The following is a 24,938-nucleotide window of genomic DNA, read 5'->3' on the forward strand; positions in this document are numbered from 1 at the left end:
GTCCGATCCGATTCTACCAAAAATCAAATTAAAGGGCGAAATGTCTACTATTTTACAGATAATTATTATCATTGTTAGAAACTCTGAAACAACTTTTATTTCATGCAAGATCCTAGTTACTTTATCATTTCATAACGCACCGAGTAAAGTCTAACATTTCTCATCACTAATATACGTATTACGAAATAAAATAATGCCAGAACGGGAATGGTAGACCAATAATAAGTACGCTAGAACCTCGATAATTACAGGAAAACGGGGCTGAAAATTCGTGGAAGTATCGAGAGCCATGCAATTATCGAGGTATCCAATCCAATAAGAAGTTCCGCTTACGCAGTGTATCCAGACTAGCCTTGATCATTACGACTTGTTACTTCCATTTCCAACTATACTCGTCGCTAAGAACGAAGCTTTAATGCAATCATAGAGATTGCATTCATCTAAATTGTATTTTGCCAGAGATCCTATATTTTCGCATGTTTGTCCAATTTTTCCTGCATGTAAAACTGCGTTCGAAAACACGACACGTGAAATTGGAACATTCTGTGTACTGTGCTGTCGCGCGGAAATATTTGTGCGTATACGTTAGCCACGATTGGATCGATCGAACGTTCGGCAAACCTTCAGCTAACGAAGAACTCAGAAGTACATTTTTCCTTTTCTCCTATGTGCGAGAGGAGTTCCCTCGCATTTACTGCAAAGAAGCGCCTTTGGGTATTTATCTTCCAAGCAACCATCACTGCGAGACTAGCGACTCGTCAACAGATATTGGATATCGCTTTCTCTTACTTTATTTATTTATTTTCCATGTTTACGGCAAACATCAACTCCGTAATCCATAATTTCATCCAGCACTTTTCTTACGGACCTCTAAGGATGGCAAATATTAATGTACGTAGAATGAATTTTATTTTATTTTTCGAAAGAAGAAATTAATTATTGGTTATTTAATTTAATGGCGTTTTATGCTATTTGCCATTTATACTGTTTTACTGATTAATATAATTTACTGGTTAATAAAAAGAATTTGTTGTATTCTTAAATACTTTGCGAATAAATGTCAAACACTTATTTTACTTCACAGTTTTGACGGGAGGGTTCTTTCAATGAAAAATTGAAAGTATACCAATGGCGAGACTAATTTTTCTAGCTGTGCTGTGATACAACAATGACAAAATCAACTTGACGAGAAAGCTCTGGGAGAATAAGGTATCTCTACTAACTTCACTTCCCTGAGATTTCTTCCTTTACTTCCCCCAGCATCTCCTGTGACCTTATATTACATAGCTAGCACAGCAATAAATCGATGGCCCGCCTACATCTCTCGAAACTATCCGCGTCTGCGGTGTCGATGATAAAAACCAAGCGTAACGGCGGCGAACCCTAAATATACCACGAAAATACTGCATCCGCGTGTTCCCCAGTCAGTCGTTACGGGCGACACGAGAACGAACAAATGTATTTCACTGCTCCCTCTAAGGACGGAAATGTTATTCGTCCGGAGCATTTAAAGTTTCCCTCAAAGTTCCCTCAAAGTTCCCTGAAGTTTTGTTTGAAGTTCAGAGAAATTACAACGTTCTAAGCGCTTACATTTGAAGTTCTGTTGAATGGTGAGAGTTTTAGAGAATTGCCACGTATTCAGAGGAAACAGGAATCTGGACGCAACCCAACAATTTTTAGGGAATCTATACATATGAATGAAATCGAAGTGTTTGTCTGTGATTTTGGAATAATGGCTTTTTCGAGCTCATGTATAGCTTTTCGATCTTACTAAAACTCAAACACGTTTTTGCTAAATTTCGTTACGTTAAAAATGAATTGAAAATTATAAGGTGAACTGTAAGGGTATTTATTAGGTATGATATATTAATTTTTATAAAAAAGAATCATTTTATTATGTGAAAAATTTCGTGAAGATAAAATTTGCCCTTTACAGTCGTATAGTTTAAGAGATAATGAAGAATTAAAATAATTCACAGAGAATTGAATTATAAGTCATTCAGCACACGACCGAATTCGTCATTAACATTTACATTTCAACGTCTATCTCTACATTACACCCAGTCAAATGCGTTCAGCTGTTACGAGATACCTAATTACATACTTATATAAACACTACAATAATCATTGTACTAACGCGAGTGAACAATACAATTACGAACGTGATACAGAATAGGAATAATATTCCACGTGAGTGAAACCGCAAGAAGCCGGTAGTAGAAGATAAAATGAATGGAATAGAACATAAAGTATCTAATGCACTATAATATAGAATAAATCATGAATTACTTTAAATTTCTATACACTCTACATTAAAATCTTCACATTTTTTAACTCTCATTGTTTACTTCAATTTTCATAAATAACGTCCATCATCTTCAACGCAAACTGTTACACACTCGACGTGGATTTAAAGCTCGTAACGTTGTGAAAAGCATCTCTGAATATTCCAAATTCTTCTCTTTGACACAGTATCTACGACACTACAACACAACGAAACTTTCTACAACCTTCAATATCGAATTTTGAAAGAAATGTAATATCGAGAGGGGTCTCCAGTGACTCCAGAAGTCGACAAGAATCTTCTTAGATCTGAACCTTTAGACAAAGACACGACGAACTTTTCCGAACGTTAGCGACAGTTTCTTTATTCTATAACTCGGGAACCCGTTGGTTTGCGTAGCCACGTTTCTCCAGGCTTTCCCGTCAATTGCGTAGAGTATCACACGTGCGCAAAGTTTGCGCCGCGGGCGTGCGAACACTCTGCGTAGAATATTTTGCGCCAAGCGAAAGAGCTACGAAATTTTCAACGTGTGACGACGAAATGAAACTTTCGCAACGCGCATATGTAACAATTGCGTGGATGAAGCACGACAAGGTTGAGGTTCACGCTAGAGACTGAACAAAAATTATCTCCTGGGGAAATTACTCAAACTGCAGGTACGACATACTTGGTAATTGCGCAAAGATTAAAAGTTTCGCACGAGAGCTTGTAAAAGGATTACTGCATCAATTTGCAACGCGACGTAAGAAATGTCCTCGAGGAAAGTGTTTTCACCTTGTAGAATAATAAATCTGTCACCACGATTTCCTATCCCTGGCCGACAGTAAAGCTAAATAAAGGTGAAGCACTTTTCATTTCGTTGCCTTCGGAAACATTCTTTAATAGTATACGTATACAATCAGGAAAAAAATTTGTTTCTTACTATTTGATCGCTTATTAATGAATAACCTACTTGTTTATCGAATTAATTAAATTACTATTGAGCCCAGGTTTAGAAACAGTACTTCACTCAAATTTCGTTTGAACTTTCTACAAGGGAATACAAGGTATTACTACTGAATATATCAAAGTTAGTACTACATTTCAACGTTCTAATTTAAATACTAAAGTTATTAAATTGGATTACGTTTCGTAGTGCTGGCTTCATTTATTTCTACATTATCCACACACTCTATATAGGCTATGGAAATATTAACTTTGATGTAAACAATACGCGTTATTGCAGGATCAACGGTTTACCATATGAAATAGTTACATCATAATTGAAATTCACACTTCGAGAATTATTATCGCTATAATGTACATATAACCTAATGTTTTGAAAACGATGAATATGTACCTATACCTTGGGGAATTCCAGAATAGATGTAGTACAAAGAAAAAGTAGTTGCTTGTAAAATTTACATAATTGACGAGGATACTCGTACAGTGACTAAATTTGCAGAAAGTTGGCAAAACAAACAGAATATACATTATTTGGCACTACAAACCCAAAGTAAGTTGTAATTAATTTTTCGCAGGATTTGCTCTTAATTTTATAATTATTGCAAATCTTCTAAGCATGGAATTTAATGGAATTAAAATAAATATTACATTTATTACAGAAGCCATATATTGGCTTTGTTTAATTAATCCCGTAATGATACCGAATAATAATTTCTCATTACTATATAATGAGTACAAGGTTTTATCGAATAATCCGGTAGCTTAACAAAAATGGTATGCAGTGTATATTAAATTTACTTTCATGAAGATTATTTATTATTATTATTATTATTATTATTATTATTATTATTATTATTATTATTATCGAGATCTGTTCATAATCTGCGAAATTTAGGGTTACTGAGTATACTAATTATACAAATTACAATCATCAAGCGTAAGCACAATGATTTAAGGAGCTCTCCTCGAAAACTACTCTGGAAACAATGTTCAATCAAAAGATCAGAACTAACGAATGCTTGTTAAAAAACATGAAAGGTTAGAACAAATGCTAGAAGTTCAAGAAGCTATGTTCAAGAGTGGATGATAGACGGACATTTTCTACGCCGACTGTACGTCATATTCGTTTTCAAGTACAGCTCCTGAAACATTAATTTTCAACCGTCGAAAGTTCGTCGATGACAGAAACGAAAGTCCCTTGAGCTTGAAAGTAAGGTAGTTTTTCTTTCAATAATCTCGTAAAAGACGATTTATTTGCACGTCCAAGTTTACGAGTCTTCCAGTTCGTTGGCTGTTTTCTGCGAAATAGTTTACACGAATCGTGGACTGTGAATTCGAACGAGAGCGTTTTCGGAGCGAGTCAACGCGCGGTAACGCGAACAGTAAGCAAAAGTAGCTCCATCCAGGTTAGTAGGGAGTATATCTTTAATTTCGGATGTAAATATTTAAACAGCATTCGACCAAGTCGACGGCATGAAAATAAATTCTGCAGTTTATAAACCTTCGAAGACACGCGTTGCAACGTCGTTCCGCGAAACACTGCTCACGCCTCGGCGTTGCAACGAGGGGGGGGGGGGCGCGCCGAGGCCAAAACAAGCTACCAGTAGTTATTAAAACAAAATATTGAAACTCCGTACTTTTATATGTAGCTTTTGCTGCTGGATTTAATGGTGTAAACAAAAAATGTTTCAACAACTTTTTCTGCATTGTTGAAAACAAGGTTGGATCAAAAAATCCATACACTTGTTTTTTCCTTAAAAAATGACTAAACAATTTTTAATTTACACCATTGAATTCAGCGTCAAAAACTACGTAAAAGTACAAAGTCTCAAAACTTTGTCTCAATAACTACTGGTAGCTAGTTTTGGCCTTGACGCCCTCTCTTAAAATACACTCCTCTGAATTGTTTGTTGTTGATTGTCTGTCAGAATTACATTCGTTATATATGTTATTGGTGAACAAATTGGTAGAAAAAATATACAATGTCTCTTCATATGGAGGTTACATAATCTATAGCTAAATACTATCGCTGCTTGGAAGGGAAATATACTAGTCATGGATCAGACACGAAACAGATGTTCTTGTATCGTATGTTCCATTCGAGACATACTCCTTTTTTATTTCACCTTTCAGTGAAATATACAAATAGAGTTATATCATAAAGTAGAATCAGGATACATAGTCTGTTTGTTGAAAATTTTATTTTTTATCTTTGTTTACGTTGAAGTAATTCACAGCTAATTGTGATTCTTTGTTGTCGGTCTTCTTTAATAATAAATAAAATATATTGCACATTGTAATTCAAATTGCATTCAAATCGATTGTAACGGAGATTAGTTTAAAGATTCATGAGGTTGGTGCAGTGATACAACAAAATGATTTGTAAATATTCTTACTTAAATTAAAGTTATAAATACATGAATATAAAGTCACAGAATGAATTCCTGCATCTAATATATTTAATTTTCCATTTTCCTTACTACTATTAACATAAATATGCTGAAAAGGTTCAAAATGTCAGTCGAAAACGTTCTTAATATAATTTGCCAAGACTACAACAATACCAAAAATATTTTTACAAAGAAACCACTATTTCAAACATTCGGTAAATAAATTATATATCATATTGCCGTCACCAGAATAGAAAACATGAGCGTCTCGGAACGAGCGACGTTCACTTTGATCGGAACGTCCTCCTCGAGCAGAAATGCAATCATCTTGAACGCGAGTGTGCACAGATAAGTAATTCAACTCGATGGATGATGACTCACTTCCGACGTAAAGCTTCCAAGCGCAACGCAAAGGCATCGAACGATGAACCTCTCACCGGACAAACATCGATGGTCTATTACGATCACCGTTGCCATCTCTGCTATTGTGCAGCCTTAATTAAATTGCCTCGGACCTCGCAGGATCGACGTCGAAGTCACCTCGACGGGAACATCCCGAGAATAATCTCTCATCCTTTTCAGTTTTCGTACTCGAGGTTCCAGGACGAACCTCGCCAGAAGTATCTCGTGTATTCGGCCCTTCAACCATGTGGATGGCTACTAGAAGCTGACGCGAGATGCGGTAGAAAGGAAACTTTACGATGCCTCGAGAAGTTTCGAAGTCCTCGAGCATCCCCATAAATCCATATTCGAGTGGCTAATATTGGAATCCCGAGCACCAGTGGAAGAGAAGATTTCATGCCTCGTCTGTCGATTCCAATATTTCTATGACTTGTTAACCGAGAAATTGTGTAGTTGTCTGATCCAAGCGTATAATTTAGGTCTACCGGAAAGTTCTGTCCGTTCCGGTTACAACAAGTTTCAACAAGTATGCGCATATTCGTTAAAAATGATATGCAGATTTGTGAAGTACTTCAACGTAAGCAAGATGAACAATAAAATTTTCACCAAATAGACTATGTATCCCGATCCTACTTTATGATATTACTCTTTTGTATATTTCGATGAAAGATGAAATGAAAAATGAATATCTCTCGAATAGAACATACTCATCCATGATTAGTTTGTTCTATATTATTTTATTGCTTTATTGTATAAATATAATAAATTCAACAAAGATTACTAACGATTGTAAAAACTTTATACAATTCCGAATCTTAAAATCCATGACAGTTTTTGTTGGTTGGGTAAAATCATTCATTACCTACTGTTTTTATTCATTTTATTAAAGTAGAAGTTTGTAATGAACTCTAATATATTCAGTCGAGGCTTACAAGGGACTTTTCATTAATCCAATAATTCAGAAAATTGCGAAACTTTGCATGAGAGTAGAGTAATTCATCCGTAACACAAAACCAGTTTACGTTAGCGGCATAATACGGTTCGAGAGGGTGAAACCGCCCCTTGAAAAAAATGCAAATCATTTTCCCTTTGGAAAATCTCTGATACGATGAGAGTTTCGTATATCTGCAATATATCTACAATATTACAACACTATGTGATATAAAAAAAATTCATCTGTAATTTTAGCACAGTCCATTACTTCGGATGGCATTGTATAAACATGAGAGTTTAAAAATTGTAATACATGTTAGGCTGTTGGAGATGGCAGGGTATAATGGGCTCTCAAGGAACAGGGAAATACACTTTTTCAGGTAAATCTATTCCAAGGTATTCCAGGTAGAAACCAAGGGGATCCCTAAAGGATTCTGGCTAAAACACAACGCAATGGGAGCCAGGAGAGCCCTTCTACGGCAACGTTCTCTGAACTCTAAATCATTCTGTTTGCATCAAACTCGAGTTTCTAACCTAGTTTATTCTTGCTAAACCCGCGGGACTTCTTAAACGAACGATTTCATAACGCTAGGAACAGCTCCATTTGTTACATTCGTATAATTCCATAACACGATATCTGAAGGACTGCCAATCGAAATTGTATTCACGATTTTTATAAGAATTTTAAACAATTTGAAATAAACAAATCTATCTAGAAATGTATAATTATAAAAATAAGGAGGAATTGCATTTAGTTATACAGAGCATAACAAACTGTACAATTTTTCCATTTTCATCTGTTCTCCATCTTGTAACGTTACGAAGTTATAACGCAAAATCTTGAAGGACTGATTTCACGCTTTCGTAGCAATTTTCCGGCGAAAACAAAATTTGTTTTTTGCGCACTTCAACATTTCCACGAAATATCCTCGAGATTAGAATTTCCTGTTTCGATAGCTTCCGTTATCAGACACTGTAGACTGTAAATCAACGATAACCTGAATTCTAAATAACAAGCTCATTATTCGTGACTAATTTTACGGATATTTTCGTGCCATATTAGTCAGTAATATTACCGGGGTCCGCTGTATCTTACGAAAGTCTAGTACCATGAAGTTTAGTGTCAGGACAGTACTCTTCGTCGCGAATTTATTCGTCGTCGCGAGGCAACTTCAGTCCGCTAGGATCCTCGCAGTCATCCCGATGCCTCCCTTCAGCCACCAAATTTCCGCTAAGCCATTGTGGGTGGAACTCAACAAACGCGGCCACGAAATTGTGCTAATTACTTCGAATCCACTACCAAACATGAATCTGACGAACTTCACACAAATTGACATCGGGGAATCGCACTACGCTAACGGCGAGATCAATTTTGTTGAAGTTAGATTCAATCGCGTTTCAGTCGTGAAGTTTCTGACTGACTATGTGCCTAGTCTACGCGACGCGTTGGTACACCGTTTGCTGAACCATACACAAGTGCGGAAGTTGTACGCGCCAAATAGTGACGTAAAATTCGACGTAGTCATAGCTGAAATGCTTTTTATGCCAGCTATATACGCCTTTGCCCATAGATTTAACGCGCCCTTAATAGGTACGTATCACTTTTCACTCTGTACATGGACTATTCATTACTTTGGTAAAATAGTTTAGAGCATCTAAACATTCTAAGACAGAAACGGGTGATATTATTTTCTTTCGGAATCAGTGTTTGGATTCGTTAGAACATGGTAGCATAAGACCGATAATTTGGAAGTGTTCGTATAATCGTGAGAGTAGAGCATGCAAGCATTTAAAAAAAAATGATGGAAGGATTAAGGTCCCAGTTAACGATTTAAAAGTATAAGCTTTTATTAACACTTAATAAAATAACTGAATCAATTTGAGACTTTATCTTGCAGAACATTCAACGAAATACTCGTATTCCTATAACTTTGTTAAAACTGTATACTTTTCGACAGGCTTAGCTAAAGCTTGATAATAGTCCCATGATTTTCAAACGTTTAACGTTAAACATTAACGATTAAGTATTGCAAAATTGTTACAACTGTCCCGAGTAACTACAGAAATAACTAAAAAACTAAAAAGAGCCCACAAAGATTTCATTAAATAACGCGTGTGATGTGTGATCACAGGTTTCACCTCGCTAGGAATAGCTGCCATAAATGAACACGTTCTCGGTGGGCTCGTGCTACCATCGCACGAGGGTACCTGGGAAATGGAAGCTAACACAGGATCGGATTTGCCATTTTGGAAAAGGTTACGGAACTATGTAACCTTTTGGCATTATTTGTATGTATACTATCGCGACTTCTACCCTGGTCAACAGAAAATAGCCGAGGAGTACTTCGGCAACATACCCTCGCTGCTCGAAATACAAAAGAACACTAGCCTAGTGTTCGTCAATCAAATGGAAGGCCTCGCGGCAGCCAAACCGAAGCTTCCAAACATGATTTCGTACAATCCAAGCTACTTCAACGAAAACCCAAAATCACTGCCGCAGGTATGTTTCATCGCTTCCAATCATATCTCTGTTAATAATCAAATAATAATCTAAGAATTTTATTATAGAAGATATATCGTTATTAATACTTTCTGTATTTGAGTTTTGTCTTGACTAGTACAGTTGGGAAAGAACCACCTTAAAGAATTCTTTTTTTAACAAAGATCGAATAAGAAATGATTGTTCCTTTATATCGTACTGTGGTGGCACCTCCTGTCCTCGCAACTAGAAGGATATCGCGCGTCTGTGCGTTTCTCGCAAGTGTTCGGTCCCCGTAACATTCATATTCAGGCACGGGCCTGCTAGGTAGCCTTAGTGAACAGTCCGCTACCAGATCCAGAACGAAACGCTCTCTTCCTTTTCTCCTCTCTCCCGCTCTCGCTTCGATAGAACTGCCACCGCAGTGCCATTTAAAATATTTCCCAATCGCTCTTCTAAAATAAACTTGTAAGCACACTTCAACGAATGCAGGATTTGAAACAATTTGTGGACGATGCAACAAATGGATTCGTCTACTTCAGTCTGGGTGGCAACGCTATGAGCTCCCATTTAACATCAGAAACCGTACAGCTTTTTCTCGACGTGTTCGCCAGGTTGCCTTACCGAGTCGTGTGGAAGTACGAGAGGGAATTGCCAACGAAACCAGACAACGTGTATATCGCACCTTGGTTCTCCCAGCTGAGTATCCTTTGTACGATGGATTTCTATTTGATTGCGCGAAACGGTGACAGAAGTCATGAACTTTCTTAATATTGGCGTTTCTGGATTGCAGCACACGCGAACATCCGGCTGTTCGTATACCAAGGTGGATTGCAAAGCAGCGGGGAAGCTATTCAGTGCGAAGTACCTGTTTTGGGGTTACCATTGATAGTAGATCAAGAATATCAAATTGGTCGAATGAAAGCTCTTGGGGTCGGGGAGCGTCTGGATATTACTACTGTAACGAGAAACGAGTTAGAAAGAACTATATTAGAGATTATAAATAATAAAAAGTAAGTAACATCGGTTTAATTACAATTTTAATTTAATTTTACTGCAATATACAGGGTGGCTCAGAATTAGTGCAAGAACCGGAAATTGGGGCAGTTCGGACGATTCTGAACTACAATTATCTTTGCAAAAATGTCGGATGGTGCTTGGTTTTTGAATTATTAAATAAAAACCACCGACCAATCGCAGCGCCTGAGTAGCGCGCGCTCAGCCGTGAGAACATAGGCTCGAGCCAGGATTGGCTGGCTATAGCATGCTACTCGGGCGCTGTAATTGTTTGGTGGTTTTTATTTAATAATTCAAAAACGAAGCACCATTCGACATTTTTGCAAAAGAAATTGTGGTTCAGAATCGTCTCAGCTACACCCCATTTCCGGTTCTTGCACTAATTCTGGAACACACTGTACATATTGATCTGAGACAGTCTTTCCATAATTAAATCATCTTCTTTTCGTTTGACATGTAATATAATTTTAACAATTTAAATATTCATGACACAATCAATATGCTGACTGCAACTGTATTGTGTTTTCTAGATACAAGAAAAAAATGATCGAACTGAAAAACATCGTTAACGACATTCCGTACAATTCGATAGAGCACCTTGCTTGGTGGACGGAATACGTGATTCGTCATAGGGGTGCCCCTCATCTTCGCTCCAGTTTAGCTAAACAACCCTGGTACCAACGTCACGACAATGACTTCGTAATATTTCTGGTGATCCTAACCTGGGTCTGGGTCATAGGTCTGATTGTGGCCGGTAATTATTCGATTAATCGTGTCTTTCGATAAACAAAAGGTCGACTAGCATATAATTCATTTGTTTGTTATTTTCGTAACTAGAAAAAATACAATTTTACAACTTGTTGTGCAATTTTTAATATCATATTCTTGTATGTTTTTAAACAAGTTCTAAAACCATATTGTTTCATATGTATATATATCGTTACCTAATCAATAAATTATCACAAAATATTTACGTACCTTTACTTTGTATCTTTTGGGTTGCGAAAAAAAAAACACAATCATAAATAGAGTCGAAAATGAAAAAAGTTTAACAAATTCAAACAAGCAATATAATAAAATCGAAGCTCGAGTAAGTCCGGTAAATTTGTTTCTTTTATTGTATTCGAAAGCTCTCATACCATTAATATTTTTGAAAAATCATAAGCAGCTACTAGAATGTTAATGCCAGCACCGCTTGTTGTAGATATCATGAAATTAGACGTCATGTACGTGGAAAATCTTCGAAATGCCGCCGTAATTAAGCGTCACTTCTTGTTCGAACAGCAAAGTCAATTAAAGCGCTGGACGTGTTTGCTACGTCGTAGTATGTTAAGCTGAACTGACTGATAAATAATAGCCTCGCGTATCGTTCGCGGAAAAAATTCGTGCGCGTATACTTTTAGATTTTCTCGCAGTTCCACCGTCGACCATCGCCGCCGGTAAGTGTAAATTCAATTAAGCCGACGTCATTTGATTTCTATGGAGTGGACGTTCTAAATATTTCGACAGGCCTCTTCATAAATACAGTCCATAATCAATTCCCAATATTCCACCAGAGACACTCAATTTGCGCAACCCGTGCTTTTCTATTTGCTGGCCTGATTTTATGACCTGTCAAGGCTGCGCCTCGATCAACACTCTGTTTTTCAACGAAAACATATCATCGCGCGATGTTCGATGGCTTATAATCTTGATGTTACAGGGTGTAGTGGACGTACTCCATCATTTGTTACGCACAGGGCGGAGAAGGTAACTGAGACCACTTTCATAACTCGATAAATATTGATTGCGACAAAAACTCTGGTAAACAAGTATTACGTCGCATCATGTGTTTGCAAGAAAGGAACATCGGGATCGGGAACATCACCTACACCTCAAAGGGTACTCAATCTGGTGTTTATTACTGTAATTACTAAATTATAAACCAATGATCTTTTTGCCACTTAACCGGTATTCTTTTATGCACAGAACTATAATAAGTAAACTGAAATCAAATAACCCTATTACTTTTTTCAACTTTATAGAATCCTGTACATTGCTGTGCATATTAACAATGCGTATACATTTACGTAGAGTATATGAACATTCAGAATACAACTAGGAGACATTCTAACTATTAGGAGAACCAGAAAGTAAAGTTTCTTTTACATCGAATTCAAACAAATAAATTTCTAATATATTTTTATTTTGAATGAATTGTATAATTGTTCTCGTTATAAAAATCAATTAGTGAGTTGATAAACACACAGTGAACTGATAAATAACAAACAAGTATTGATACTCGCAGAAACGACATTACTTTCTGGCCCCCCTAATAATTTCTAATAAATATACAGTAACGTGAGCGATGCCTTTAAAGAAATGTATGCACAATTAGAAAAAGTAACCTGTTGTTTGGCATATTATTTGAAAAATGAGCAGGCCCGATTGGGAATCTCTGCAAACGAGCACACGTCGATCACGTTCTCCTGTCTTCGATGCGAGATCTAACGAGCGATGGCAGAAAATGCTACGCGAAAAGAATACAGCCGGCCAAATAAATAGCCATCAGCCGAGGAAGAACGTCAATTTCGCCGGCCTCGTGCCGTTACCAAATGGCTTATTCAACATCTCTTGGCAGCCGCTGTTTCGTGGTTAGTTTATTCCGACGACGGAGGTCTAACGATTAATTCCGCCACGGAGGAACCGGGTCAAAGACTTGGAAGCTATTATCCGACTTTGCGTTCTCGGGGTTCTTTAAAATCGACTGGAAGATAGAAGGCGTCGTCGTTGTTGTATTCCCTCCTGTTAAATTATTCCTGCATGGAACTACGAAGCTTCTTTCGGGAATGTTTAGCTTTCACGTGACATTTCAACCGTGAATGTTGGGAATTTAAAATGTTCGTCGTGTAAATGCACGAGGCATTCTATTTGTAAGACGGAATGTTCTATTTTAGTAAACGGGTTAGTTTATGGTAATCACGACGTAAGGGTTAACCCTCTTGATCTAAAAATACAGAACGCAACTGTTTTCCACGCGACTGTTTTTCGGAAGAGAAAAGAATTTTTAAAAGTAGAATGCTCAGGGAAAGAGCGGACGAATAAAAAACAACTTTTACAATCTTATACCTGAGTACGTGGCGAATACACGTGCTCATCTAAAATAAAACTTAAGTAAACTCGTCCGACCTCCTTCGAAGGCTTTTCTTGAAAGTTAAAACTCGTATGAAAGAAAGTGTATTTACTAATTCAGTTTTACTCCTCAACAAGAATTCTCCATTATTCTAGACAGTATCTGAAATTTCTGCGAGACGTCTTATCAATTTTCTTATAAACGTTGCTACAGACTTTTCGAAATCGAATTTGGAAACACAGATACGCTACATATTTCGAGAATTATTTTGCAATAAATGTGTTGCGAATAATTAAAAATTCCTCTAGTAATAATACCTACAGTACAAGTAATTCTGACTTGTATGAACATTTTTAATTCACAAACATTCTGCAAGTATATGTATATTGTGATCATGAAAATATGTCACTTGTATTAAATTATCGAACGAACTTTCATTAATTCTTTACTTATTTCCACGATCATAAATTTACAAGTGCTTCCCATTGCAAGAAATAAATTAATTCTACGAATGTCTACTTACAGAATTGTTAAGATTGAAATTGTAATATAAAATGTTTTTTATTGAAAATAGAAAGGCAAATGATAAGTGAAACCTGATACTCGTTAAATAAACGACAATTTAGCCGCAAAGTATATTTGATGTGTGTCGACGCTAGGTACTTAGGGTAAAACGGCTTCCTGCTCGAATTTTCTGCCATCTGTTAATCGTTCGTTCAAAAGGTCGCGTTCTGCAAACTAATTCTACGCGTGCCGCTCTCTTGTTACTAAATTTCAGCTTCTATGCAGTTCTGGCAAAGCTGCTCGCAGCCAGAAAAGCTTTTCAGAATAATCAACTACTGGAACAACTTCGCAACTGCGACTAATCGGGCTCCCAAAGGCACTGCAATATCGTTTTTTTGCGTTGTTAGGCGAAAGTACAGGAAAGATACTAAAATTGACAAAACGTAGCCGAATATTAACATAAACGGGGTGCTTATATCCCAACTAGAAAGCACACATTTATCGAAGCTCGAGAAACAATTAAGTGAAAAAGATTGCAATTGTTTGAAAAGCGATCGCAAAATGAATAAAGTAACTATACAGCCACAAACCTTAAATACTGCATCGTCGAAAAGTAGATCGAGAAGTAACGAGAAACTTTACTCGAGTGTGTGGAAATTCATTAAAAATGTAGCTGGATAGTTGGAAACCTACCTCCAATGAAAAAATAAATACCCGTTCGTTTCTCTGCGAAATTATTTCGTGTGATTTTTCATTTATTACTTTAATGAAATGATTTATTCTATATCAATTCTGTATATTCATATATTGTATTCATCATAATATATATACAGTCAGTGTAGGAAGTGTTTGTACAGCAAACAATTTAAAATTATTTAAAGATAAACTTTAATTAATGAGAAATCAACTCCAAAAATATGTAGGAATGTTGGTTAATTATTTTTATTTCCCTCTGAAATTTATTAATATAATATAATAAAGATATGAAGTTTCTTTTTTTTCAATTGGTCCCTGTACGAATACTTATTACACCGACTGTATATATAATAACAAATACATATTAATAATATATTACATTCATATTCTATATGATACAAAGAAACTCATTAAGTCCACGATATAATGCACGAGCAGGTTTGAGGGAATAAAACAAACCAAAGAGGAAAAGATGATAAGCGCAATTAAGTTTTCCTAAGTCAGCGTTTTGGGTGACCGAAACTTATTCAAAGCACTTTCGGCGCAAAGCAGTGCGTACCTATTAGCGTAGCTGTTCCGAGCCCATTAAACTCTTTCCCTCGTTCCATGCGACCAAGAGACACCGACAATCCCGCTCGAGGTTTCGACCTATTTAACAAGCTTCTTGCCACTAGTTGTTGCTACTCGACCCCGTGCATCTAGGAGACGCGAACTCTGCCCTTTCGATTAGCGCACGCAACTGTCCGTGCCGCAGAAATTGTAGGGGGTAGAGTACACCCCTTTTGATCTGCATAAACGCGCGTCTGCATTCGATTTCGCGTTCCGGTGCATTGCGCGTCGTGCAGCCAACGCCGACGCATACAATACAGGGCGAATCGTTTGTACGAGCGTTTCTCAACCTTCGGACTCAACTGCGGATCAAACTTGCATCCGTGACCAGGAGTCGGTCTCATAAATATTTTTCTCTTCGTCGCGAGAGACTCTCCATGTTGCATTCGGTTTTCTATATATGGGAATCTTTTATCCATAACGCGAAAATAATGACCTACACGTGGGATGTCATTGAGGGACACATTTTATGAGCACGATTTAAACATAGATTATAGTATAGAATATGTACGTACATTTTTCAATTTTATTCGTATTTTATTCGTTATCGTGCATGCTTCCCTGTACATGACATTTAAATCTATTATACATAGTAGGTTAAATGTACATAAATTATATAATATTTCAAATATGCATCTTACGTACATGATTTGCGTATACCATGCTGCACGTGAAATGTACATTTGTTAATGCAGATCAAAGAAACGTGTAAAAAACATTTGTTATTTTGAAAGGGATATTTAATGGCCGAGATATACTGTTGACGGAATAAAATGTTTAATGTTCGTTATTTCGATTATATTTGCGCATACACTTTATGTCATCTGTGTACACAATTCATGGTGACATGTACATATGTAGTACATACAATATACAATATTCGAATGGATATACATTGCATATACATTGGCTGTTTAAGTGTCCTGTGGATCGTTGATTCTCATTTAGTAGCTGAGAGTCGAGGATTTAAAACCTGACTAAACGAGCTTCAGAATGGTCTAAAACCCCATTAAGAGGGTCGAAAAGGGTCGATTTGTCTTATATATCGACCATTCTCAACCCTCGCGATAGGATCAACGCCAAACCGCGGCCAAATGGGACGATCCAGGTGCCCGTGTCTTTTGAGTCAGATTTATTTCCGATTTATTTATTAACTAGCTGTGCCCCACGGTTTCAACCGTGTAGGATATTATTCTTATTCTATATTACGTACTTAAATGTTAAATTAAAAGTTTGTAGTTGATACATTTACGGAAATAAGGAAACGTTAAAGCAAAACAATTGTATAAATCGTATCAAGACACTTTTTCAGCCCTTCAGGGGTTGAATTCTTTTAAATGCCGAAATGTGTGTTTCATTAATTATATCAAAGAGCATTGGGACCGAATTTAAATCAAATTTGACCACAAATAAAATATTCCTCATAGAAACGTTGCAACCCCTTTTTAGCTCCTTAGGGGTTGAATTTCGAAAAATTCTTGTATACATCATAAAGGAAACCTCTGTGCGAAATTTCAGCTTTCTAGGTTCAAGGATTTAGCCTGGCCGTTGATGAGTCAATGAGTCAGGACTTTTATTTTGATATACAGTCTGTGTAAGAAGTATTAGTACAGGAACCAATTCAAAATAAAATTTCATATATTTATTTTATTAATGAATTTTAGAAGAAGAAATAATTACCCGACGTTCCTACATATTTTTAGAGTAGATTTTGCGTAAATTAAAGTTTATTACTCTTAATGTTAACCTCTTATTTCTTTTCTTAATAATTTTTATTTGAAATTAGTTGCTATACGAATACTTCTTACATTAACTGCGTATAGATAAGAACAAAATTCTCGTGACGATCATAGTGCTGGACAATATTGTACCGAGAAATTTCAATTCTGCTTCCGTATCACTAATTAGCATAGAAAAGAAGTTTTGTAGAAACTCTTAGGGTTGAAGGAAAACCGGAGCTTGATATTGGTTAAAACTGATGAGGGTGAATTCTGGTCGGCAGAGTCTGTGTGGGACATTTTCAAGAAAACAAAGGAGGTCCTAACCAATTTAGAGGACCAGTAGAGATGCATAATTCTTGCTTTTGAGTCTGCTCGTTGTAGTGTTAAATCGTTTCACCCTGTACTCGCACAGTGCTCGTTAATGCAACGACCAGAATATCGGCGATAGTAGATCCCTGGCTCCGATAGCAACACGAATTGGAGGGAAAATTAAGCGAGTATCGAGGGTAAACTGATCGCTTTGTTTTGCGAATTCGTCGCAATCCGACCAGCGTGACTCGTGCTCCTTCACGTGAATTCCTGGAAAGTTTGAAAGCTTCGGCGAAGTTTGCGCGTTGTCGGAGCGAAACCAAGCGCGAGTGGTTCTCCGGTTCGTTGCAAACCTTCCATTAAACGAAAGCTAGTTACCAGATCGCGGTGTAAGGGATAGGAAGGAATGCCTTACGACGCGAATTACCCTGCGATTGGAAATCTAGAATTGGCAATTAAGGGTTTGGTTGGACCGGAAAGTCGGTTAGGATTAACGTGAGCGTATAACATTATAGTCCATTCAAGGATTCTAAATAGTTTGGAGTTCTATACGTGGATGATATTGGAGACTTCGTTGTGAAGAATCTATTGCAATTTAAAATTGTACATATACAAAGTGGGTAATAAGTTGATCCATCTTGAATGTCTGTTATTTATGACGACTCGATTGAATCTGTTAATTGTGACTGTCGATTGAACGAATGGAAATAAGAAGATTCGACAACTGGCGAAATTACAGCATTCTAAAGACAATATCAAATTCTTTACTCGCAAGGAGCGGCGTCATATTTTTTAAATTAATTCTTCTCAAAAACGCCGAAATAGTGCGCCTTGCCGCTTTGCTCAAACACTCTCCTATTAGACTACTATACTGTGTTAAAAACTGATGTTCTGAAAACTGAATCCTTGCTAGTTCTATTGCTTTTTAAAATCGTAAAAGTAAAAACTTTTGGAGTTATCGGGATTACTTCAGTCCAGATAATAGAGGGTATTTACTTTAAATTGAAAAGAAGTTTACGGAATAAGACGTTAAACGTTCACTGTCTCTTCGTCTTCGAAGTTTTAACCATTCTTGCGACTTATCTAGAATCGTCTTCCGTTAAGTGCTTTCAGGAGTATATTAACACCCAGCTACGTCGGTTAGGTCTGACCTTTGGATTCAATTTAGATTCCTGCCAATTTAGATTTTATCAATCTTCGAATTAAATGGGTGACCGTTGAGGATATTCTCTTGGTGTTTGACGAAAGAAGATTGTATCGTATTTATCAATTCTAAACGTGACAATTTAGTTAGCTCTCACGAGTATTAATTTGATTGTACCTTTGCATGTCTCCTACGTTATATCCGTCATTAATATTTAAAACTGTACTTTCATGAACTATACAATTAATACACCGAAGAGAACCCTACGTAATGTAAACACATGCTTAACGGTTACGAACACGAACATTATTTATAATTTTAGCACGAGCAATCCTTCGTATTCAAATAAAGAGAATGTACAGATTGTTCTTTCAGATAACTCCGAAACATAATAGAGCTAATTTGAAGGTATACACGTTTCAACGTTTCCATGTTAATCTTGAACACCGATTTACGTAGAGTGAATTTTCTCGAGACGGCAGCAAGCTCAAAAGGAAATTAGTAATTAAAGCCAGCAAGGGAAGTTCTAACTAATTTAAAGAATCGCTGAAGATCTGTGAAGTTCATGAAAAATGATTTTATTTAACTTCGTTTCGTGAACTTCCCTTAGAGATGTTTAAAGGTAAACTCGTGCCGTCGATTTGACACGCAGCAAAGAAAATAAATAATCAAGTAATTAAAACCTTTGTAGATAACGTTTTAATTATGAAATTGGAAGAAGCTGACAGAACGAAGGGAAAAACTAGGTTAGCAGGAAGCCAAGGACAGAATATACCGATTGGTCGAAGCGAGGATCTGCGTATGCGCGCATAATGCATTGGCTTCGAGGGCCATAGTGATAATATACCACCCACACGTAGCCGATGCGTTGGTGTATTGACTCTTCTTTAATTGCAGAGTCGACTGATTGCTCACGGTGAAACATTGATATCGCTGAGAATATTGTGTACACAATTGTCTGCGTTCAACGTGCCGGAAAATGATTGAACATATCAAATTAATCTTGATTAACTAATACGAAATAATATGAGACAAGACTAAAAAGCAATTCTGTCGTCCAGGGAAATGTACGCGTTGTACGTATAATTAATTAATATATTTCTGTGATTTTTAATATGGTAACAATGGATTTCTTTTCTCAACGAATTTAATAAAACGGGAGTTTCTGTTATGCGCAATTATAACAGAGAGTACACATAGGTGTAGAAATGGCCCTGGTGCGAGTTCAACTGGATTAATGCATTAAGTTACCGGAGAACGAAGGGAGAAATGGAATACGTGTCATAGAAACGAGCGTAATATTATGGAAATCTTGATCCTTTGTTAAATAGTTCTACTAATCGCAATGGTCCGTTCTCCATTTCAAATTTCTGATTATCTTACACCTATAATTGAATCGCATGAATAGATAGCTCGTGCTTCAACAATTCTATAATTATCAGTTACAAGAAACTGTCAGTCTGCACTTTCCTCGTACATGGAAACCCGGAGTAATCGATTTCTTCGTTATTCAATGCTAAGAAATCACGAGCGCAAAATTGCCGACCTTGATGTAATAATGTCGTCCCCATAAAAAATGCACTATGCTCCCATTGTCGCCGTCATAAATTATCTCGCAGCTGTTAGCACGAAAAACTTCAAAGGGATTTACAACGCTGCATCCTTTTAAAAATTACCGCGTCTCCCGTAATTATAATCTCATTTCGTTGTGTCCATTTGCGACGTGCTCAAATGAAAAGAAACGGAAAATCCTGTTCCACGGACTTTCGAAAGATTTCAGAGAGTGGACGACGTATCTGATTAAAGTGTCGCCAAAAATTGAAAAACAGATAACTGAGAAGAGTAAAGGAATAAATTGAGAGTTTCTTTAGATACATTTACAAAATTAATCGAGCACGGGGAACAAAATTTTTGATCAGATTTTTTACAAAGAAGTTGACACTTACGAAGCGTTTTCCGTATTTCTGTTCAGATCGCTGACCTAAAGGGATGAGATTGGCTACCTGAAAAGTTCGTAGGCTCAAAGAACGCCAGAGATTTTGTCACGTGGTACCAAGACTTGAATAAAAATTTTAAAGATGAAGACTCGAAGTATCTTATCGTTAGCCTCGAAAATAGTCTTTCCTCGCCCGTAGATGCGTCGTAAACGTATCTACAAACTTCCACGATTTATACTCCTTAAAACAGACCATTTAGGAACGAGGAATCATTCCCCTCGGGCTGTGGCCCAAATTACAGTACGCCCTGTACAAGGAAAGCCTAAAAACCTAAAAACGTTCCATCCGTCGTAATCAACGTCGTTACTTTCACGGTGACAAGTATTACCTCGAACTGTATCCCGTTTTCTCGAGGGGGACCCCAATAAGAAGTTTTTCGAGCCGCGAAGATTCACGGCTGTTCGTCAGGAAGCGACTAAAGATTTACGAGGAAGCTGCGGAGGGGGTCCCGGCTGCGATTTAGTGCGCGGATAAGTCGAACGAATGAGTCGTGCTGGTAGCGAAAGGAAGTAGGAAACAACGACTGCGGAAAAGTTGCGCGGATGCGTGGTCTTTTCCATGCCGCAATGCAGGGACTCAGTCATTAGCTCGGCTCCTTAGCTCGATTCCTGGACGTTCGGCTATACACGCGACATCCAGGTTCTCGCGTGTACGGGAATTCGCATGACGTTTAACGTCGACGTAAGAAATCGTCGCGCGAACGGGTTTAAATAAATCTCGTGGCTCAAAACAGGACTGGGTTTAGACGTTTTATGTGGAGAACTGCTGTATTAAATTGGATTTGTAAATACTAGTTTTAATAGATATCGTTTCACTTATTTTATGGAATCGGGTATTTTATGCGGGAGTCATTTATAGCTTTTCTGGAAATAATAACAATCAGTATTGCATCGAAGAGAAGTCGAATGAATCTGAATTTCAAAAAAACAGGTAATTCTAGATTAAAGTAATAGTTTATTTGATAGTATGAATAAATCATAATTTTATTAACCCTTAGAAGCTTGATTTTCTAAATTAAATTGTAAAAAATATCAATGTATTTATTATTTGAACAATTTTGACAGACGACGTTTAAAAATTAAGAGTCAATTGTTGAATTTTATAAAGTAGTATGTTGCTAATTATTCTCCAATGTTACCTTACTGTAGTATTAATTGTTACATTACCTTTACGAGTATTACATTCGGTTGCTCAATAGCACTAATAATTAATCAACAATAGTATGTCAATATATCAATATTTCCTAATGTAATAAGCTAATAATCAATTCGTTAATTTATTCCACAATTTGGAATCGCAAAGGTAAACATTACAATAATGTAACATTTGGTCATTTGGTTCCTTTTACAAATTACTCTCTTAATTTTTAATAAAAGGAAGAATTTAATTCACCAGAAATCGGAATTAATTTACTTCAAACCATTCTCATTCTTAGAGTTGAATCATCTTCAATGTCTACGCATACTATTATTATATTTAATTTTCTTTTTTAATTCAGAAAGTTGAATGGTATTTCTCAAAACAAAACAGTAATGAAAGAAACCGATATTCTTGTACAAAATCCAGAATGTTGACGATCATATATTAAAAATATTCCAATCATTCTATTATTTAGATATATTACAAATATTCTAATTATACACTGTAAAATGTAATTAGTTATAATTACGTTATACTTGCACCCATAGGACTCCGCAATTAATATTTTTTTCTTTCATCGTAAGAATCCGCACGAACTTTCTCAATTACCTGAAACGTCTAGAAGCACTAAGCTTCAACAAAATTGCAACATGCAGTAGCAAGCGTTTGAACCCTTTCGCGAGAAAAAAATTCCAACGCCAATTCTTCTTCCGCATGCACTATTAATTACATTTTTCTACAGGCTTTCATTCTTGATTCGCGTTTCGAAACTTTCACGGCCAACGATTTCAGCACGTGCTACGATCAGTTATTTCAGCCTTAATTGCGAAAAAAACTACGGCGGAAAGAATCCTTCTTTGAGGAAAAGTTCCAAGTGCGAAGGGTTGAAGTTTCAAGGGTAGCTGCGAACGAAGTGCTCGTTGAAACAACTCTTTCGCAGCGCATTATCGTCTGAAAAGATTAACAAGGTTCGTTCGATCGCGCTAATTTCGCTCTTTTTTTTTTCGAAATTTCAACATGCAGACATGCACTGGTGCGATGTTAAATCAGAATACATCAACTTACACTCAAAACATTTCGTGCAACAAGTATATAACACGGTTTTCTTTCTGAACATGGCTGTACACAATACCTGCCGATCGTTTCGCACTAAACACTCTCAACGTTTTCGTTTTATTATATATTTTTATTTTCCCTCTGGACTGTCGTTAATTAGAGCAACGTTCGGGAGAATCGCCTCGGTGTCCTGCGGCGTTTCTAATTCGTCGAAGTTTCGATGCTCTCCGAAATAAAAGCTCGGAAGTGTGGTCGATGAACGAACAATCGAAGTTATATAAAGGTTTACAAAATATCTGTACTCTGTGCTTTCCTCTCGTAAGTTACCTTTCCTCTCTTTCTACGTTAATTGACTGGTTTCTCAGCTACAGAATGGCCCCATGGGTACGGATGGATAAAGCTGATACAAATTCGGATATGCCTGGATTAAAACTACTCTTCCTTTCTTCCGTCTTCACTTGTATGAAAACGTGTGTCTTCTTGTTTGGTCCTCGCGTTGTACGCTCGTTGGGGCGATTGTTGATACAGTGATTGGACAAAAGACGAAAGTTCTTCTTATCTTACATAGATTTCGAGTTTCCGGACTCGGGTTGACGTCGATCCTGTTTCACTCGCTTTGCCACTGTAAGTTGCATCAAGTTTCCACGTGAAATTAAATTTCTCGGTTTGATATTCTTCTTCGTTAATCGTACGATACTTTTTAGCGAGTACTCCGGCGATGATAGCCTTATACGTTTAACCTCGACTTTCCAGTTTCGTTCGATTTAACACTATTTCTTGTACATACGTACAGTTACAGATATTTGATTGGCCCCAAAAGAGTAACATGCTTATGAATGCGTTTCATAGCGATGAAAACAATTCAATTCCATTATACTGCAAGTTTCCATTTGTCATAAACGGAAGTGTCGTCGAGAAGGCGAAACAAAGTGCATTAAATTATAGAAACTTTTTTTACCACGCGACGTCGTCGAATCGTTAAAGCGAGAATAGTGGATTAGTAAATGCAAGGTGATAATTAGACGGCGGATGTTTATGCAAATTCATATTTTTATATAAACAGACGAAGAACGAAAAATTAAATTAAAGTATGTTTCGGTCAAACGGTATTCTAAATGTTCCAGGGTGTATTATATTCTTTATATTTAACGTATTTATGCATTTGTACACATCCATCTGTATTTTTATATACTGGAAACTTAAATGTACGTGTCATTTTCTGAGTGGTATAACATGTTACTGTTGAAATTTAATACATTTTGCATTTTGATATTTCATTCATTTGCAATAAATGCATAGACATCCGCAGTCGGCTGATTAGTAATTGACTTCTTTCAGTAGAAAAGCCATTTTGGGAGTAAGTACGAAGACGTGATCAGAATGCATACGGCCAACAGAGTACTTTATGGAGCACCGCAACCATAGATCAAAGTGAATACATACTCGACTACGATTGCAAAGGGACGTCGCCAAACATCTCTCCACTTATCAAAGCCTGGTACCCACTTCGGAGATATACAAGCTGAGATCGAAGCAAACAGACGAAAGTATGAACTGTTAGAAACTTTCCAAAACACGATTTTGTAGCAGTCCTGAGTATAACATTTTATATGTCTATGGTAATAACAAGTTATTTGATTTGATTGGACGTCAGTTTTAAGCACGTTATGTGTTACTTTAGCCAAACAAACATATTTCTAATTTATTTACTTTACAAAATAATACTTTAGTTTATCGAAACAGTTATACAATTACGTAATTCGTTAATATATAATTATTTCTTTAAACTACAAAGAGTTCTCAATAATTGAACAAGGTGATTCGTTCAATAAAACGTAAATATATTAAATAGAATATGAAATTGTAATTACAACAGTTCTTTTTTTTTTTTTAACTCTTCCGGCTTGAGAATATTTCTTTCGTACTTTTTGTTCTTTATTAATCGATGTATGATCAAATGAATATTTGCCCAGAGTCAACGGACCAGCCAATCAAGATTCCCATTTCGTAATTCCACCCGAGAGCTTCGGATCAAAGAATCCAATACTTTGAGAGAGTTAGGAAACGTCTGAGATGACTTGCTCTCTGAAAAAACAGAACGCCGTCGTTTCCCTCTGATGACGTACCTACTTTGGCTCTCCCTAACACATAAATATTTCAGCGACAGAATTCTGTATAAAGCAAGTTACAGCGAGGCATT

The 24,938-nt window shown here is 36.7% G+C and overlaps 2 protein-coding genes across 10 annotated transcripts in view; one reads left to right on the forward strand and one right to left on the reverse strand.

The window, feature by feature from the left end:
* LOC128885777 (potassium channel subfamily T member 2) overlaps nucleotides 1–24,938 on the reverse strand; it is a 212,056-nt gene that overhangs the window by 123,655 nt on the left and 63,463 nt on the right. The window contains exon 1 of one of the 9 annotated variants that reach the window (XM_054140041.1): nucleotides 22,748–23,715. The exons of the other annotated variants lie outside the window; for them this stretch is intronic. The gene's annotated coding sequence lies outside the window, so the exon portion shown is untranslated. Of the gene's footprint in view, nucleotides 1–22,747; nucleotides 23,716–24,938 lie in introns of those variants that run through there. 9 annotated transcript variants of the gene reach the window in all.
* Nucleotides 8,019–12,351, forward strand: LOC128885785 (UDP-glucosyltransferase 2-like). The gene is made up of 5 exons (XM_054140082.1): nucleotides 8,019–8,545; nucleotides 9,087–9,454; nucleotides 9,926–10,145; nucleotides 10,227–10,446; nucleotides 10,981–12,351. Exons 1-5 carry the CDS (start codon nucleotides 8,065–8,067, stop codon nucleotides 11,234–11,236), a joined length of 1,545 nt encoding a protein of 514 aa, XP_053996057.1. The 5' UTR covers nucleotides 8,019–8,064; the 3' UTR covers nucleotides 11,237–12,351.

This window comes from Hylaeus anthracinus, unplaced genomic scaffold (assembly GCF_026225885.1).
Source record: "Hylaeus anthracinus isolate JK02 unplaced genomic scaffold, UHH_iyHylAnth1.0_haploid 11981, whole genome shotgun sequence".
Taxonomy (NCBI): Eukaryota; Metazoa; Arthropoda; class Insecta; order Hymenoptera; family Colletidae; genus Hylaeus; species Hylaeus anthracinus.